Source organism: Pollachius pollachius (genome assembly GCF_949987615.1).
Source record: "Pollachius pollachius genome assembly, chromosome: 13".
Taxonomy (NCBI): Eukaryota; Metazoa; Chordata; class Actinopteri; order Gadiformes; family Gadidae; genus Pollachius; species Pollachius pollachius.
The window spans coordinates 12,647,712-12,664,754 of record NC_136946.1 but is presented as its reverse complement, the minus strand read 5'-3'; the positions used below and the strand labels follow the sequence as shown (position 1 = coordinate 12,664,754).

General features: G+C 45.7%; 1 protein-coding gene across 1 annotated transcript in view; it reads right to left on the bottom strand.

The window, feature by feature from the left end:
* Window positions 1–17,043, bottom strand: part of csmd2 (CUB and Sushi multiple domains 2) — a gene marked incomplete at both ends in the record, with an annotated part of 202,510 nt that overhangs the window by 120,252 nt on the left and 65,215 nt on the right. The window contains one exon of the mRNA XM_079749377.1: window positions 15,024–15,231. Coding sequence (XP_079605503.1) covers window positions 15,024–15,231 — 208 coding nt within the window. The remainder of the gene's footprint in view (window positions 1–15,023; window positions 15,232–17,043) is intronic.

Sequence of the window (17,043 nt, the reverse complement as noted above, 5' to 3'; positions counted from 1 at the left end):
GCTTTCATGTATTTTAACCCCTGGGGCAATGCGGGCATCAAAGAGCCCTAGCACTACGCGTGAGCTGCTACATGCTGGATGTGATTACAGGAGCTGTGACATCGTCCTGATGTTAGCTGTCAATCAACATCTAGCGCTGCCAGGAAGAGAGCCTGCAGTAATAATGGAGCCCACGCTGGCGAAACACCCAGCCAAACCCGCTGTGTGTTTAAGGGAGAGACACACACAGAGAGAGAAAGAGAGAGAGAGGGAGAGAGAGAGGGAGAGAGAGAGAGAGAGAGAGAGAGAGAGAGAGAAGGGAGGGAAAGAATAAAGATAGAGACAGGCAGATGTAGAGAGATAGAGAGAAAGAGAGGGTGAGGGAGCGTGAGAGTGAGACTGATATGGAGGAGCAGAGCGAAGAGAACATCATATCCTCAACAAACCTTTCAGCCATGTAACTGACAATTTAATAATGAAACCCATCCATCCTTGTTGTGATCTTGAGAAAATGTAATTGTATATATGTTGCTCTCCATCGATTGTCTGTTATGTTTGACCAATTAGTGGCTGGGGGAAACTTGTGTCAACAGTGTAAAGGGCACTCACACACCATCCCCTCAACCCCACCTTTCTTTCTTCACCAGCGATTTTGCACCTTTCTACTTGGTGGAGTTAAGATTCTTTTTACTTACTTTTTACTTTTTACTTTCTTTTTACTTTCTTTTCACACTATCTTACTTAGTACATCTACATACACAGTGAGGCAGTCAGACAAGCTGTTGTGCGAACTGCAGTGTTTTCCGAGTATCGATCGCCAAAAGCAAAGGTGTGAAACAGGACAATCATTACACTAAAAGGTGCAGCTCAAAGGGATTTCCACTACTGGTTAAAGAGGAGTTAAAAAATCGAAATGGGCTGAAATTCTACTGAAGGCAGTTGTCCGGTTTGAGCAAAAACACAAGCAGTAACTACTGTTATATTTGAGCTCTGACATTTTTTTGAATTTCTATTGATGTTAAAACATGCCAGTATGAATCACCCTTTGCGGATATCCAACCACAGATTTGAGAAAGATGGTCTTGCAGATACAGATTTAGTATCGCAAATAAGAGCCATCACGCATTCAAAGACCCGTATCAATAGTGTGTATTAAAAGCACCACTTTTATTAGTGGAGACAAGAGATATATTCCTCCCTCCGCACACACATATAAATGAAATAATGAATCACTGCTAACAATCCCATTGGACTCAATTAGCTACAGTTAAACAACTAGTGTGACTTCAGTGCCCTTGCCTCTTGAGGAAACACATAACTTCCCACTCAAAATACATCTTGTTGAGCGTGTGTCTGTGTGTGTGTGTGTGTGTGTGTGTGTGCGTGTGTCTGCATCTCTGTGTTTTTGGTCCTGCATATGCGTGCATATGTGCGTTCGCGTGTGTGTGTACATCTTTGTATTAGTGTATGTGGCTGTGTGCAGACATCTGCGCATCTGTGCCTGTGTGTGTAATATGTGTTTCTGTGTGTTCTGTGTGTGTTAGAGAGTGTGTGTTTGCACATTGGTGTGTCCATGTGTGTGTCTTCACAGGCGTGCATGTGTCTCTGACATCCATGTGTGTGTATGCATGTCTGTCTGTTAGTGAGTGTGTGTTTGAACATTGGTGTGTGCATGCGTGTGTCTACACAGGCATGCGTGCGTGTCTACATCCATGTGTGTGTGTTGATACCTCCGCTGGCTGGGGGCCCGTGGGGGGCGTCCCGGAGCAGCCGCGTGTGTCTGATCATTAGCCTCAAATTCGCCGCTTGTGTGAACACTCGCTAAGTATGGCAGCCGTAGGAACATCTAGGAAAGGTTGAGTGCTTCTGGATAAGAACAATCATGTCCCCTGGTCTCTCTCTCTCTCTCTCTCTCTCTCTCTCTCTCTCTCTCTCTCTCCTCTCTCTCTCTCTCTCTCTCTCTCTCTCTCTCTCTCTCTCATGCCTTTGGTCCACCACGACCCGCACAGCGGGTCTCTCCCTCGTGTCTCTCTGCCTACAGCATATGTATGGGGACAGAGATCTGCCATCTCTGTTTCCCCCATCTTGCTAAGTCCTGAATGAGGGATCTCAGGCATTTGCAAATGTGCACGCTCACATATTAACAAAACACATAATATCACCAATCTGGTTGAGGGGTAAAAGAATTGTTGCGTTATCCCGGTGTACCGCAACACAATTCCCATTGTCTTACTTCCTGTGGGATGTTGGTGCCAGTTAACAGTCCCCAGAGTGAGGAAAACATGACAAGAGCAACAACAACGACGAGGAGATTAATAAAGAGTTTTGAAGAAGAATTTGACGAAGCATTAACCAGAACATCTCATGGAAACGAAACTCTATCATAAGTCCCTCCTTCTTTTCGCTGCTAAACCCATTTACTGGAAGTCCCGCCTCCTCTCTCGCCAATAATGCTAATTTAAAGCATCTTGTAACGGGCGTTTAGTGTTTGGAACACCTGAAGGAGGTTATTATAGCACTAAATTCCCACCATTACGACTACTTGTGGACTACTACTACCCAATTTTCTACATGACATTGAGAAGAGTTTTGTACACCAATAACAGCATACAGTACATAAATACTGTAGCTTTCTATTCGTTGTTGTGCTCTCCCGACTCTCTTTTTAACCCGCTCTTCATAACGCTGTTGCAACGAACTGCGTTCATTATTCATATGTTTACTCTTTCACTTGACATTTGTTCAGCCATAATCCACATTATACCACATTCCTTCTCTTTACTTTTGCATCCTCTCTTGGGGATGATGTCTGAGCTCCACCCAGGGGCTTCCTGGTTCTTGAACAATGGCAACGTTGGAACAAGGACCCCGGCCGACCCCGTGGTCTATCCAGGGAGCAAACGTGGAGGAAGGCTCGCACAGTGATCGCATTAAGCAGTGAAACGTCGGAAGTCCGCATGACGGATCCCTCCCACAACGTTCAATTTATATAAACGCCAACGACGGGAAGAGCTAAAAGTAAAATGGTCTCATCGGAGAGACAGAAGACCCCCAAAATAAAAATGGATTGAAAAAGAAGGAAAAAGGTGTCAGAGGCAGAGTCATGAAGAAGGATGGTGGGGAGTGTTAGAAGAAGGAAGACGATGGGAATAGCACACGGTAATGATCTTCTGGAGGAGGAGGAGGCGGAGGAGGAGCAGCTACGGAGAACAGTGTCAGCTGTGCTGCATGCTGGGAAAAAAAGCGAGAGCTGCCATAGAGGAGCTAAAAGTGTTGACGGAGCAGCCTATACAAAGCCCTCCCATGTTCTACCTCATCGTCTATAACCGTTTCTAAACCATTATACCCAAGAGCAGGAAAAAAACGCAATGAAATAATGCAACACCATTATTCCCCTCAGAGCTTTTTAAGGAAAATAGTCGAAAAACATTAAGAGTACACCCAGTTATTCGACTCAAAACGTACACATGGACCTAGTTACAAACATGCTGGCAGGACTCAGTGTTCCAACAGAGTAGGTTTCAAAGGTAAAAGGATGGGAAGAAAGATTTGATACATCACTCTTCATCAAGGGTTACCCATGCAGAAAGCATATTGCTCCACAAAGAAAAGGAAAACAAAGTCTTTTCCATTCATCTTTTTTTGCTGCTTATGCTAAGGAAAAGCCTGTCTATGTTAAACCGCTAATTTAAATTGTGCAGCGTGAGGAGAATTCTTTGTGGTATAAAAAGAATCAAAGCTTCATTTAGTCTCCATAATTACTCTCAAACTAATTGCTTTTGTTAAGATGGAGGGATTGGCGAATACAAAGGAGGAAACGCAGATCACAGCCTCATCCTTGCTGACCGGAAAGTTGAATAACGCAGCTTTTTAAACCACAGAAATGAGCCCGGCTAATGTTTCACAGAAAGACAACCTATATCGCATGCAGAATACGCTGGCATGGACAATTCCAGTTGCCCTTTTCCGCACATCATTAAACTGTGATTATTTTGTGAAAAGCTTGCCTATTCAACACACTGCCTACAACAAAGGGCAATCTCCCCAAATCTTTTCCCAAGTGTTTTGTATACCAGGGTTAGCTAACCACTGTTTGAATATGTTGAGCGCTGAACGATATTCAACATTCAATTGATTCCGGGGGATCAAGTCAATTCACATCGGATCAACTTGAATAAAGAAACAACTGTATTTTTTGATAGAGAGAGAGCGAGAGTGCCTGACAGCATAATGGATGTCAAGGCACCTTTACTGGCTGAATAATTTGGTTGGTCAGGGGGTGGTCGGAGAGCATTGTGCTAATATGAACAAAGCCCCCTGGACCAACATCATACACACACACACACACACACATACACACACACACACACACACACACACACACACACACACACACACAAAAGGGAAATACAAAAGCTTCTGTTGTGTCGTATCCTAGGACACTTCTGTGACAGTAATTAACTTGACAAGAGTCGAGAGAGAGACAGAGAGAGAGAGAGAGAGAGAGAGAGAGAGAGAGAGAGAGAGAGAGAGAGAGAGAGAGAGAGAGCGAGAGAAAGAGAGAGGGAGAGAGAGAGAGAAAAAAGAGAGAGAGAGAGATGGGAGGGTTTCCAGCAGGTCAGTCTTTGGATACAGGCACACATCCAGAACAGACGTGGCAGCTCAGCAAGCACTGGCCTTCAGCCCAACATAATTAGCCGACAGAATGCCTGCCTGCCTCCCTCTCTCGCTCTCTTCCCTCTTCTGTATGCTTATTCCGGTCTATCCGCACACAATAAAGTAGAATGAAGCACAGCGAATGTGTGTCTGTGTATGTGTGTGTGTGTGTGTGTGTGTGTGTGTGTGTGTGTGTGTGTGTGTGTGTGTCCGTATCTACAGGAGCCAACATGGTCGACGTCACTTTATTGTTTCAAATTATCTTGATTCTGATCCGATGTATTTGCGTAAATTAGCCATGAAAAACACAGGCGAAAAGGTTAGTTAATAATAAACTTGCATTCAGCGACATAAACAGCTATGAAGATCTGCAGACAATGAGGGCGACTTTAGCTGCAGATTCTCCCAACATAAGCAATAGTACGGTCTAATCCCTCTTTTTAATTATTTCTATTTGGCTCACTTCCACACAACCGGTGTTGTCTAATTAACAGATCTAATTCAAAACCAAGGAAAGGTTGACAGGCAAAACCCTTTGGATGTGTTTAGCTGTCTTCTGTGTGTGTGCGTGTGCATGTTTGTGTGTATATATGTGTGTGTACGTGTATTTGTGTGTGTGTTTGTGTGCATATATGTGTGTGTGTACATGTGTGTGTGTGTGTGTGTGTGTGTGTGTGTGCGTAAGTGTGTGTGCACAAGTGTGTATGATTGTGTGTGCATGTGTGTGTGTGTGTGTGTGTGTGTGTGTATGTGTGTGTGTGTGTGTGTGTGTGTGCGTGTGTGTGTGTGTGCAAGGCATCCCTGGTTCTGTCTGCTTGTGCCCCTAAGTGAGAGTGGGATTAAGAAAGATTGCACGGCGACAAAATCAATAACGCTGACATCTCGCTGGCCTTCTCCAAAATTCCCCCTCCCTCCCACCCTCTCTCAAACTCACACTCAAACGCACACACACACACACACAAAAAAAATCCCATCATGGCGGGTATAATAGATCCCATAACTATTGTATCGCCTTTTACCCCTAACTCAACCGCCTATGCGTACACACCAACCCGTCTTCCCCCAGATGACCCAAATTGGCTCTTCTGAGAAAGAAAAGAAAGGCGGATGGGAAAATAAAAGAATTGTGCATAACACAACAGTCAGGCCCAAGTGTTGGCTCTCAAAAGTAAGAGTGTATGGGCATTTAAGCAAGACAGAAGGCCTTTAGCATTGTTACCGGCCATAGGGTCACTGCTGTTGTAATGGTGAGAGGCAGCCCAAGTTTCTAAAGAAAAAGCATATTGAGATAACTGTGGTCAAGGCACATTCACCCAACGGTATCCCGAGGAGCATCAAGGAGAATATTAATGATATGTCGGCCCGGTATCGCTCATTACAAAAAGACAACAGAAAAACACCCAAAAGCCAACCACTTACACATACAAGGAAAGGCAAACCAAAACACCCAAGCACACACAGACGCACACGTACAACAAAAGTTTGGTAACTTGTGTTCGGTTCGCAAACACAAACACCGAAACATAACCTCATTCCGCAATCTCCCTCCCCCAAGCCTCTATGAAGGACCAGCCTCTTTACACTTTCACTGGTGTCTGTCTCCGCACATGCTTCAGCTCGGGACTGGTCGCTGTAGGTGCCGCATCATGAACCATTTAAAGGCTGGTCAAGGGAGATGGAAGCCGTTCCCCTGGAATGAGTCGTGGCGGCCTCACGGTTTCTATTTTATTTCAGGACTGCCTCCGTCTCCGTCCCCCTGCTGGGGCGGTGCTCTAAACCCTCCCGTGAGTCAGCTTTTCACACCGCGGCATATCAACCGCTCTATACACACGCAATCACACACCCACACACACACACCCACACACACACACACACACACACACACACACACACACACACACACACGCGCACACACGTGCATTAGCCGTGTGGCTGATGCACCTGTGCGCGCGTGTGTGTGTGTGTGTGTGTGTGTCCATGTGAGTGTGTGTGTGTGTGTGTGTGTGTGTGTGTGAGTGTGAGTGAGAGTGAGTGTACCTCCCTATCGCTATCTTCCACTCAGCTGCCTTAATCTAATTTGTGTACCCAGTGTCCTCTACTGTCCACCAGCCAGGGTAATGTAGTAGAGACCCAATGGATACTGAATCTCTGTCTTTGTCTCTCTCTGTCTCTGTCTCTGTCTCTCTCTGTCTCTCTCTCTCTGTCTCTGTCTCTGTCTCTGTCTCTGTCTCTCTGTCTCTCTCTCTGTCTCTCTCTCTGTCTCTCTCTCTCTGTCTCTGTCTCTCTCTCTGTCTCTGTCTCTGTCTCTCTCTCTCTCTGTCTCTCTCTCTCTCTCTCTCTCTGTCTCTGTCTCTGTCTCTGTCTCTCTCTCTCTCTCTCTCTCTCTCTCTCTCTCTCTCGTTGTCTCTCTGTTTCTCTATCATTCTGTCACTCTCTCTCTGTCACTCTCTCTCTCACACGTATTCACTCGGTCTCTCTCTCACTCTCAATGTGTGTGCAAAAGCAAATTAATCCATCACCGTAATTAGAATAGAGAGAGAGCGTAAGAGACAGAGAGCGAGCGATAGAGTGAGAGAGAGCGAGAGAGAGGGAACCGGAGAGAGAGAGAGGGAGGTCAAGGTTAAAGCAACACTGACAGGAGAAAAAGGGTGGCATAGAGAAATGGCGTTGTCGACTGGGCATCAATTATAATGGCTGCCACACTGTTTGATCTATGGTTCTCAACACACACTTGGAAAAAGCTCTTTCATGTCCGCTGACCCTGTGTTCAATAAGAGGCAGTTGACCCAGGAAGTGAATTAGAGGATCAAAGCACAATGCGAGGCAAACTCAAACTGTAGAAGGGGCACATTAATAATAGTGCTTTCTGAAAAAGAGTGTATTGTATGGTAAAAGGTATGGTAAGAGACTACAGAGAGAGAAGAGAGAGAGAGAGAGAGAGAGAGAGAGAGAGAGAGAGAGAGAGAGAGAGAGATTAAGAACAGTATTGATTCATGTCTGTGTTTGTCCCTAGACCTAGTCCCTGCTCCACAAATCCCCTGTGAATATTGTTAGAGGTTGTTAAAGCTCTCATTATCCAATGATTGGAAAACCGTAAATAGACTAAACTGCTAAACAAGGTTTGGCAGTAATGGATTTTTCGGGGGCGGGGGGTGGGGGGGTTGATTGAAATGTCTGTGTTTGGCACCCAAGACATGCACCGGAAATAACAATGAAATAGCACCATAAAGAGTGAGTATTTCCAAAATGGGCCATTCAACCAGGAGGCTTCAGTAACTCAACACACACATTGAACCTAGCCTAACCTAGACACTCATTAATAAAACACTGTTCGACAACAATATGGAAGAGATGAGACTTGGGGTACTAAGCATGCGCCATTAGGTTGTTGCAGGCACAAGACTATTAAGTCCAACCCTTCGCTCTCCCAACAGTGCGTTGCGTCATGAACCTGGGGAGGAAGACTCCTACACATGGCACAGTCATTCCCATTAGCGGCGGCTATATGTGTGCACTTTGTGGTCTTATTAATAGGTAAGCTAATGGTTGCGTTTGCTCTGAAACACATGGCTGGACGCTCATCAATCTATCGTTCCTGACAGTGTGTCCGTGCAGACAGGCTTTACATATCAGCTAATCGTATAATGGTGTGTTTCCGCTCCACGCTCTATAGAAACCTGCTTCGGGCTAACACAGAGCTGGCTAGCATGCCATGCATTCACATCCAGAAGGCATCAACACATTGTCATTATGTCTGAGCTTGAGCTGATGACGTGCATTGCTTGTACCCACATCAGATCGGTTTGCTACAAGGACATTTCTTAAATAAAATGAATAGGACTGCAGATATCTCTTGGCAAAACTCTAAGCCCACTGTTTTCTATGCTTTTGCACTCACTGCAGAACTCCCATCCCCATCTCCTGTTGGTAGTCTGAGGGACGTGAGGAAGGAATACAGCCTTCTGAGGAACTGGTAGGGAAGAAATCGTAGCGGGAGGTAGTGCAACTAATGTGGGAGAGTTGGTAGGGGACGCAACCAAGTTCCATTCGCCATCGGGGTTTTGCTCAATGACATGTCCCAGATTGAGTCCCAACCAAGTGTGGTTGTTTATAATTCCTGAGTGGGACAAACAGGCTCTGAGGATGGTGCGGTAGGAGGAGGCATGGCACGGAGAACATCAATAGCAGCTATTGATCTTTCAGATGGGACTGACAACCCAAACCATAGTTTGAGAAGCACAAAGCTGACTCCGCAAAGAAAGAAAAAATAAGAAAAAAAGAAAGCAAGTTGAAATGAGATGACGCTGCAAAAACATAAAAGTGAGTCGAAGATAGATTCGCTTAAGATGGTCAGGGCTGGTTAAGATGATCAGGGTTAGATAGGAATGATGACCGGATGTTTGTCTTCAGAACACAGAACACAGGTCCAAATCTGGAGAACTCCTAGCTTTGTCTCAGCTCAATTCACCCATAACAATGCAAACAAATAAATATAATTCTGGCAAAACCCAAATAGCTTTTGGAAAAAAGAAAATAATATATTTCGGAAAAAGTATCTTGAAAGTAACACCTCAGAGGAATCCCGCTCTTTCCAGATACAATTCCAGTTTTGGGGGTTTCACCTCTGGGTTTCTATTGCTCCTGTGGGACTGAGGAAGTTATTATCCCGCTGTTTAATGTGCACTTGTAAAACATTTTGAGACAGAAACTTTGATGAATGCCTTCATCACTAAATTTTACCCATTTTTCACTACTCGTAGAACTAATCAATGCCACTGAAAGTCCTGTAATCCTGAGGTCTTCTTCAGACGAAAAATAAGCTAATATTGTCTATAGAGTCTGAGGGAGACGACCATAGTTTGTTGTGGGTTTTTTTTGACAAGGCCAAATTCTCCTGAGTGAATTGCAAAGATGCATATCACAGAGCAGCGACAAATTGTCCTACTCGGCTAGATCACAATGTTTTAAAAACGGGAGAGTGTCGAATAAACAGTCTGAGTCAATCTAGCCATTACATTACATACGCTATGCACTGTATGAATCAAAATGAGAAAAACAAGGAATATGTTGATAAACAACAGTAAGACAGAGCAAGGGTACAAAATGCAATACTGAGACCGCGCCGTAATAATATGGGGATGGCAACACTTCGGCAAATTGTCAGCAAAGATCCAATTTCTTAAAAATGGCCTTTAGCGTCAAGGAGATGAAAGGAAGACTGTATTCCTCACACACCAGGAACCCCCGCAAACCAATTTCCAAAAAATACAGATACATCCATGGAATATATAAACAAAAAACATTTCCCCAACCAAATACTGATTTTAATGTGGGTTCTCTGTAAAATAACACTTCTGTGATTACCAACACCTTCACCCAAAGTAGTGAATCGTTTTTTCAGGCAGGCTAAGATCGGAAGAAAAATTGGCAATTAACTGTCATTTTTGATGGCAAACAATGGCCAGGCACACACACACACACACACACTCACACACGTCATCAAACAATGAGTGTTTTATTGTAGGAAGTGCTTGAGAGCTGCATGTGACTGTCGGCCAATAGTTGCGATGTGATGGATGGGGCTGTCAGCCCCCCCACCCCTCTCAAGAGACTTTAAGGTGCAAGTTCACCCTGTTACCAGCCCACCCACCACGTCCCCCCACAAGCATGCACACACACACACACACACACACACACACACACACACACACACACACACACACACACACACACACACTCTTTGAAACAGAAGGACAGAAACTGAACGGTATGGCGTCTGTGGACGGGAGATGAAGTCCACTCCCCAGCACTGAGTTCAGTTAGCATTGAGTTCCGTTTCATTTTGAATAGGCGAGAGTGTGAGAGAGAGAGAGAGAGAGAGAGAGAGAGAGAGTATATACTTTGGGATTTAACTCCACATAAATGTAATGAAGATATTGTTGGCTTCCGAGTTATAAATGCTGGCCCTAAATCTGCAAAGAACCAGGCAGCATGAGGTAGGTAATCCCTTAACAACCAATCAATAGGTAATCATTATCACAGTCACTCCCTGACTCTGATAATACATATATAGCAGAGTTGAAATTTTTTTTTTTGGCTTCTTTGGCTTATTGTGTTATTTTTTGGCTTCCATCCCCAGAGTGGACCACACAGACAAGGTATCAACAAGGCAGGAAAATTATCTACAACACGTTCCCCGGCTCCTTGTTGGGGCCTTTGGGCCGGGGCTGAGGGAAGATATGGATTAGAAGGAGAGAACAGGCCTTTCATAAGGGAAGTGCGTCCCAACTTCTGCTCAGATGTGCTACCAAGAGGGAAAATAAGTTGTATTCACCCAGGGAACTTTTGAAGGTTGGCGATACAAGTTTATTTGGGGGGGATCGCACAAAGGAACAGTCCTCAAGAGAGTTTGGGAAAAAGTTGTCTCAAAGAAAACCGAGACAAAGGAAAAGTTAAATTGGCATCTTTATCATTCAGTATAGCTGAATGGAGGGTGAAGCTGTTGGTTCTCTTAGAACCAATAAGGATGCTTATGCCTAATTCCTTCACATGGATAATGATACCCAATTATTCATAATACTACTTTCAAATCAACGGCAACAACAGCTTGCTTTCAGACGTCCGCAAAACCCCGTGGAGTAACAATGGCAGTGGCTGCGTCCCCTCAAGGGACCCACTGTGGTCACAGGGAAATGGACCAAGACCAATCGAGTGGCGAAGAAAATTACACCATCAAATATAAGCTCCCGGTTGAACTAAATAGCAGGCGGAGGACCGTCAAAGGCACAGTTTTCATTGCATTAGACAGAGAATGGTGATGAGGGGGTCGGTTAAGACAAGAAATCTATACGGATGCAAATGGTAAATGGCCTGCATTTATAAAGCACTTTTTCGTAACCAGTGGCCACCCAAAGTAGTTTACAATATTGCCAAACAATCAACCATTCATGCACACATTCACACATTTACCGCGGCGTCAGCCATGCAAGGCAGTCAGGGTTAGGTGCCTTGCTCAGGGACACTATGAGACATAGCTAGGAGTAGCCGGGGATCAAACTAGAAACCTTGCGGTTACCAGCCAACCCGCTCTACCTCCTGAGCTGCTGCCACCCCAAATGACAGCGTAATAGCAGACACACTACGATATCCTGGGAAAAGGCGTCTGGCCGTAGGATTCTGTCAGGGCTAGTACCGATAGGGGGGGAGGGGGAGGAAGGCGGGATCCCGTCTCCGGCTGCCACATCCAATCCATATTGAGTTGTGGTTCTCCTCGGCTGGCTTCAAGTCGTCAAGGCCGTCTGTCTGTTGCCGTGCAGCTCACCGCCTTGCAAGACTGCCAACACAGCACGAGCGCCAATCAAACGGCTTGCACGGGGCCATGCTTAAGAATGTGGGTACTTAAGGAGCAGCGATTTGGTGTGGCGATGTTGGCATTGACTGATGGAGTGTAGGCCGGCTTGCCCATTTGTATTCACACACAAACGTATGCACGCACGCACACACACACACACGCAAAGACACACACACACGCATGCGAACGCACACGCAAACAAAGACACACACACACAAACACACACACATGCAAATTTGCAAACACACACCCATATATATATATGTATAAATATCTATATAGACAGGCATACGTGTACACATGTAAGCCACGCGTGTGTTTTCCGTCAGCAAGGAGAGTGTAAGGGATCACACACACCTGACCTGCCTTCGTTGAGCTCCTCTAGCCGCCATGTAGATCAATAGAGGAAGGCAGGTGCTGACCCTGAACCCCGGCGTCCCGTATCCCTAGCGGACCCGGGGCCCTGCCGTCACTCATCCGTCAATCAATACCCCGGCCAGAGGAACCCGCCGCAGTTTAAACAGAACAGCCAAGGCCTGCCACCGCGCTGATACATCCATCAGCACTGATTAAATACACACACACACACGCACGCAGGCACACACACACACACACACACACACAACCAAACACACACACACCAGGCGCAAATCAGTAACACACACACACAAACACGCACACACAAGTGCATTATATAAAATCCATTTTGCCAAAGATTCATAGAATCCACTGGTAGACAAGCCAGGATAGAAACAACCTTGATGTCGGAAACATGGAGGCATGAAAGGTTTAACATGCATTCAAGGACAAGAGAACATGCATGCATGAGTTATTAAGTATGGTGGCTACACTAATCAAAAATGGAGACTTGGGCGTACATGTTGGTGTCATCTGATCAATCCTCCCCCAAATCCCTATACCACCACCCAGACTCTCATCCCATAGATCCACCATTTGATCAGATCAATCACTTGTACTAGTCGTTCCACTTCACAAAAAGCTTCAACTCACTTCGAAAGGGGTTGGAGTTTCATTTCAAAAACGTTGCTTCAAGTCAACGACTTCCAAATCTCTACAGTACATATTAAAAATGATAATGACTCGGATGATGGATTCACCTACTCGTCGACTTTATTCATTTCTTTTTTAAACGGGGGGATTCTCGGGGGGTAGAGCTGTCAGAGAGAGTGAAGCCCGATGCGATTGAAATGTGAGCCGGTGACCTCGAAAGAAGCGCTGAGAAAAGTTGAAGACGCGGAAGATCAAATCCGAAGCCGTGCCTTATCCCCGCACTCTGTGGCCCCTCTTCACTTCGATGTGTGCGCTCAACTGTGACACACACTCTCTCTCCACCACTTGCCAATAGTCCCTCCTGCCTCCTCCATTCCCCACAGCCCCCCTCCCTCTTCCACTCCCCTTCTCCATTCCTTTGCACATCTGAGGCATTGCTGAGCCAAATGCCGCAGGTGCGTCGCCAAGGGCGCCGAGCGGAGACGGTTGCCGCGGCGACGACACGCTCAGGAGACCGAGCCGCTGAGGCCTTCAAAGGGGGGGTGCCACCCCCTGAGGCAGTTCACCTGAGCAGTTCAGGATCTGGGGGGACTGGGAGCTGATGACATCATAGAATGTGCAAAGGCAGCAGATTGGGGGGGTTTGTTGAGGGGGTGGGATTCGCTGAGGGTCTGGGATGGGATCCACTTTTAAGTGTCCAAGAGACTGCAAAGAGACTCTGATATCAGGCCGCGAGGCACAATTCCAACTCTTCAGACTCATTCTCGTCCTCATCCAAAAGTGTTTTGGCTTTAGCTACTGAGCAAATGAGTAAAAAACGCCTACTCACTAAAGTGACCCGGGGCCATCGGATTCTCAACACACTAAGAGTTTCATCCTCTGGTTTATCCGTGAACTAGTTTCTTCTCTTGAGCAACTATTGGTGGAATAGATCCGGTGTGTTAGGTTTGAATGTAGATCTTATATGTTACGTTCGACCCACCTGTGCTGTAGGGGGTTTAGGGTATTGTTAAGTGATGGTGGGGGTGTATAATGTGTGTATAGTGTCTCTTTTCACACAAGTACTTTCTATAAATGCAACTCCTACTCCAGCCTCTACTATCACTACAAACACTTTCTGGAGCATCCCATAGCGACCTGGCATGGTGTCAGACGTATAATCAACTATATTATGAATGTATGGCTTTGTGTAACTAACCTACTTAATAACACACAGAGGAAACCCATATGAACTCACACATTCTCCCTGTGTGTGTGTGTGTGTGTGTGTGTGTGTGTGTGTGTGTGTGTGTGTGTGTGTGTTTGTGTGTGCACGTGCGTGCATGCGTGCGTGTGTGTGTGTGTGTGTGTGTGTGTGTGAAGCAGTGTTAATCAAGCCCACTAATTACTTCCTGAGCAGAGAGAGAAAGGGAGGAAGGCGGAAGAGAAAGAGAGAGAGAGAGAGAGAAAGAGAGAAAGAGAGAGAGAGAGAGAGAGAGAGAGAGAGAGAGAGAGAGAGAGAGAGAGAGAGAGAGAGAGAGAGCGAGAGAGAGCTGTCAGAGAGGAGGAGCTGCCACAGATGGTGAGAGACCAACACCAAGGCCAGAATGCCCTACCTCTTCATCAGTGCCTGTGTGTGGGTGGGAGTATGGGTGTGTGTCTGTGTGTGTGTGTCCTTGAGTGGTTGCGTGCGCGTATGTGTGCGCTGTGCGTTTGTGTGGGAGCAAGCAGCCGAGGGAACGACTGATTGAAAAATGACATCATTAAGATTGAGGAGGTGTGCGTCCGTGCCTTACGTCTGTGTTTGTGGAAACATGTTTGTGTGTATGAGCGTGTGTTTGTATGATGAACGTGTGTTTGTGTTGGACGGACGTATGACCCAACGGCATGTCAAAAAAACGACACACCGTTCGCCCGTTCGTTCGCAACGCGTGAACCATCACTCGCTGAAGGGCCGTCCAACGCGACGCAAGAAAACATGAACGTTTCAAAACACACCGATGCCACTGACGCCACTCGAACCGGTCCTGCACCGACGGGTACTCACCACTGGGAGGAGCCGTCGGTGCCGCTGACCTCCAGCAGGTCGTAGTCGTCCTCCAGCTGGAAGTCAGAGAAGACCAGGGCTATGGTGTCCCCCGGCTCGGCCAGCACCGTCCAGGTGCAGTCGGCGTTGTTGTTGTACTCCCCCGGGTAGCTGGGGCTGGTGATCACGCCGCTCTGGCCCCTCAGCGTGCCCCCACAGCCGTCGTCCGCTGTGGGCCGGGGTATGGGGGTGGTGGGGGTGGAAGAGGGGGCAGAGGGTGGGGTGTCAGTGGGGAGTTGTTGCAGTCCATTGAACGGCTGAAGGGATTTGCATAGCGTAGAGCAGGAGGAACTGAACAACACACTTGTTTTGTTTAGGGTGACGTTTAGTGTTGGATTAATAGGTGCTGTTGTGACGTATTGATACGTATAGCGACAGAAGGATGTACTGTGCCAGTGTATGTTTTGATTTGCTTTATTTTTATTGTAAACACATGATTTCATGACATAAATGATTTATCGCGTATAATATCGATGGAAGTGTCCTCTAAGATGCAAAAACTAAACTGAAAACTAAACGAATAAGCACGAGTAAAGTCACAACCAAGCTGGTCCCCTTTTCTGTCTAAAGTACACTCAAAGGGAATTCAGAAACAAGTTGTCCTTTCCATTTGTTAATTGGTATGCTTTAGGGAAATACTATACAATGTATCTCCATAAGCGTCAGAGCACAATATAGACCTTATAGATTGAATAATATCGTCGTTTCAAAATGTTTGGCAGGCAAAATGAAAAAGGGAGTGGCAGTTTGGCAGTGTAGCTGACTCATGTCCGGTTTATTGCTTATTATAAGACCAAATATTGTTAACTATATGTTAAACTTGTATGCTTAATGTTAAAACCTTAAAGCTCTAACATAAAAGCTAAAACAAGCTAAAACCAATGACTGGGTAGAAATAGTAAAAAAAAAAAATGATTACCCCTTTTACTGCCTAAAGTTTACTTGTTTACTGAGTTTGTCAAAGTTTTATTCAGCTGCATTGGACACAGCTTGGGGAAACCAATTGGTTAATATTGATTTGTGCATACTGACTAGCCTGGGAACCAGATAAATCTGCAACCTCATGTTTTTCGCAATTGGGAATTGGTCTTGTGATGTCAAGCTAAGACAGCCTGTAGACCATCCTGATCACGTGGCTGCACATTCTGTTTCTCTACATGGATCAGTCTGGACCTCTAGCTACCCACATCGATTTCCAGAAATAACAATGTAATAGGGGCCAATCAGGGGCTGTGTCTTGGCTAATGACGTCAACTGGCCAATCAGGGACTGCTTCGTAGTCGATGACGTAAAATACAGCCGACAGCTGTAAAAAATGTTATGGTGTCTCCTTAAGCAACAAGCAGTAATGTAAACATTAGTAGAGTAAGCACAGCCATAAGGGCAGTAATTTCAAAAATAGACTTAAAAACAACTATTTACCAAGAACAAGAGAACAGTATGCAATAGTAGAGTATCTCTGTGGATAATACGTTCTCGTCGTTCTTCGTTATCCCGGGTATCAATTACCAAGTAACAATTATCAGGGAACTAATTCAAACCCACACATATGGGATTAGACTCGGTTGGGTGTTCATATGCTTAGTAATTTCAAGCCAAGTGTTGCTACTAATTTTTTGTTAATTGTACAGGGAATGTGAAGTTATGACACACCGGCGCCATCTTGTGAGACAGAATCAACAGACCAAGAGAGAAGGCCAACCTCTAGACATGGCGCGTTCACCTAATCATTCAAAGCGGCTTGACGTCGACCTCACATAACCTATTTAGTAGTGCACTTATTTCCGATTTTCCGGCATAAACAAATATGGAGGCTTTTTGGTCGGTGCTTTCTTTGCCACGGGGGCAAAATCAGAGGCAGCAAAGAGTAAATAGAGAGAGAGAGAGAGAGAGAGAGCTAGAGAGAGGGAAAGAGAGAGAGAGAGAAGAACGTACCACTGGTACGGCTTTTAAGAAACGTCTTCGGGTCTTCTTTTCTTCC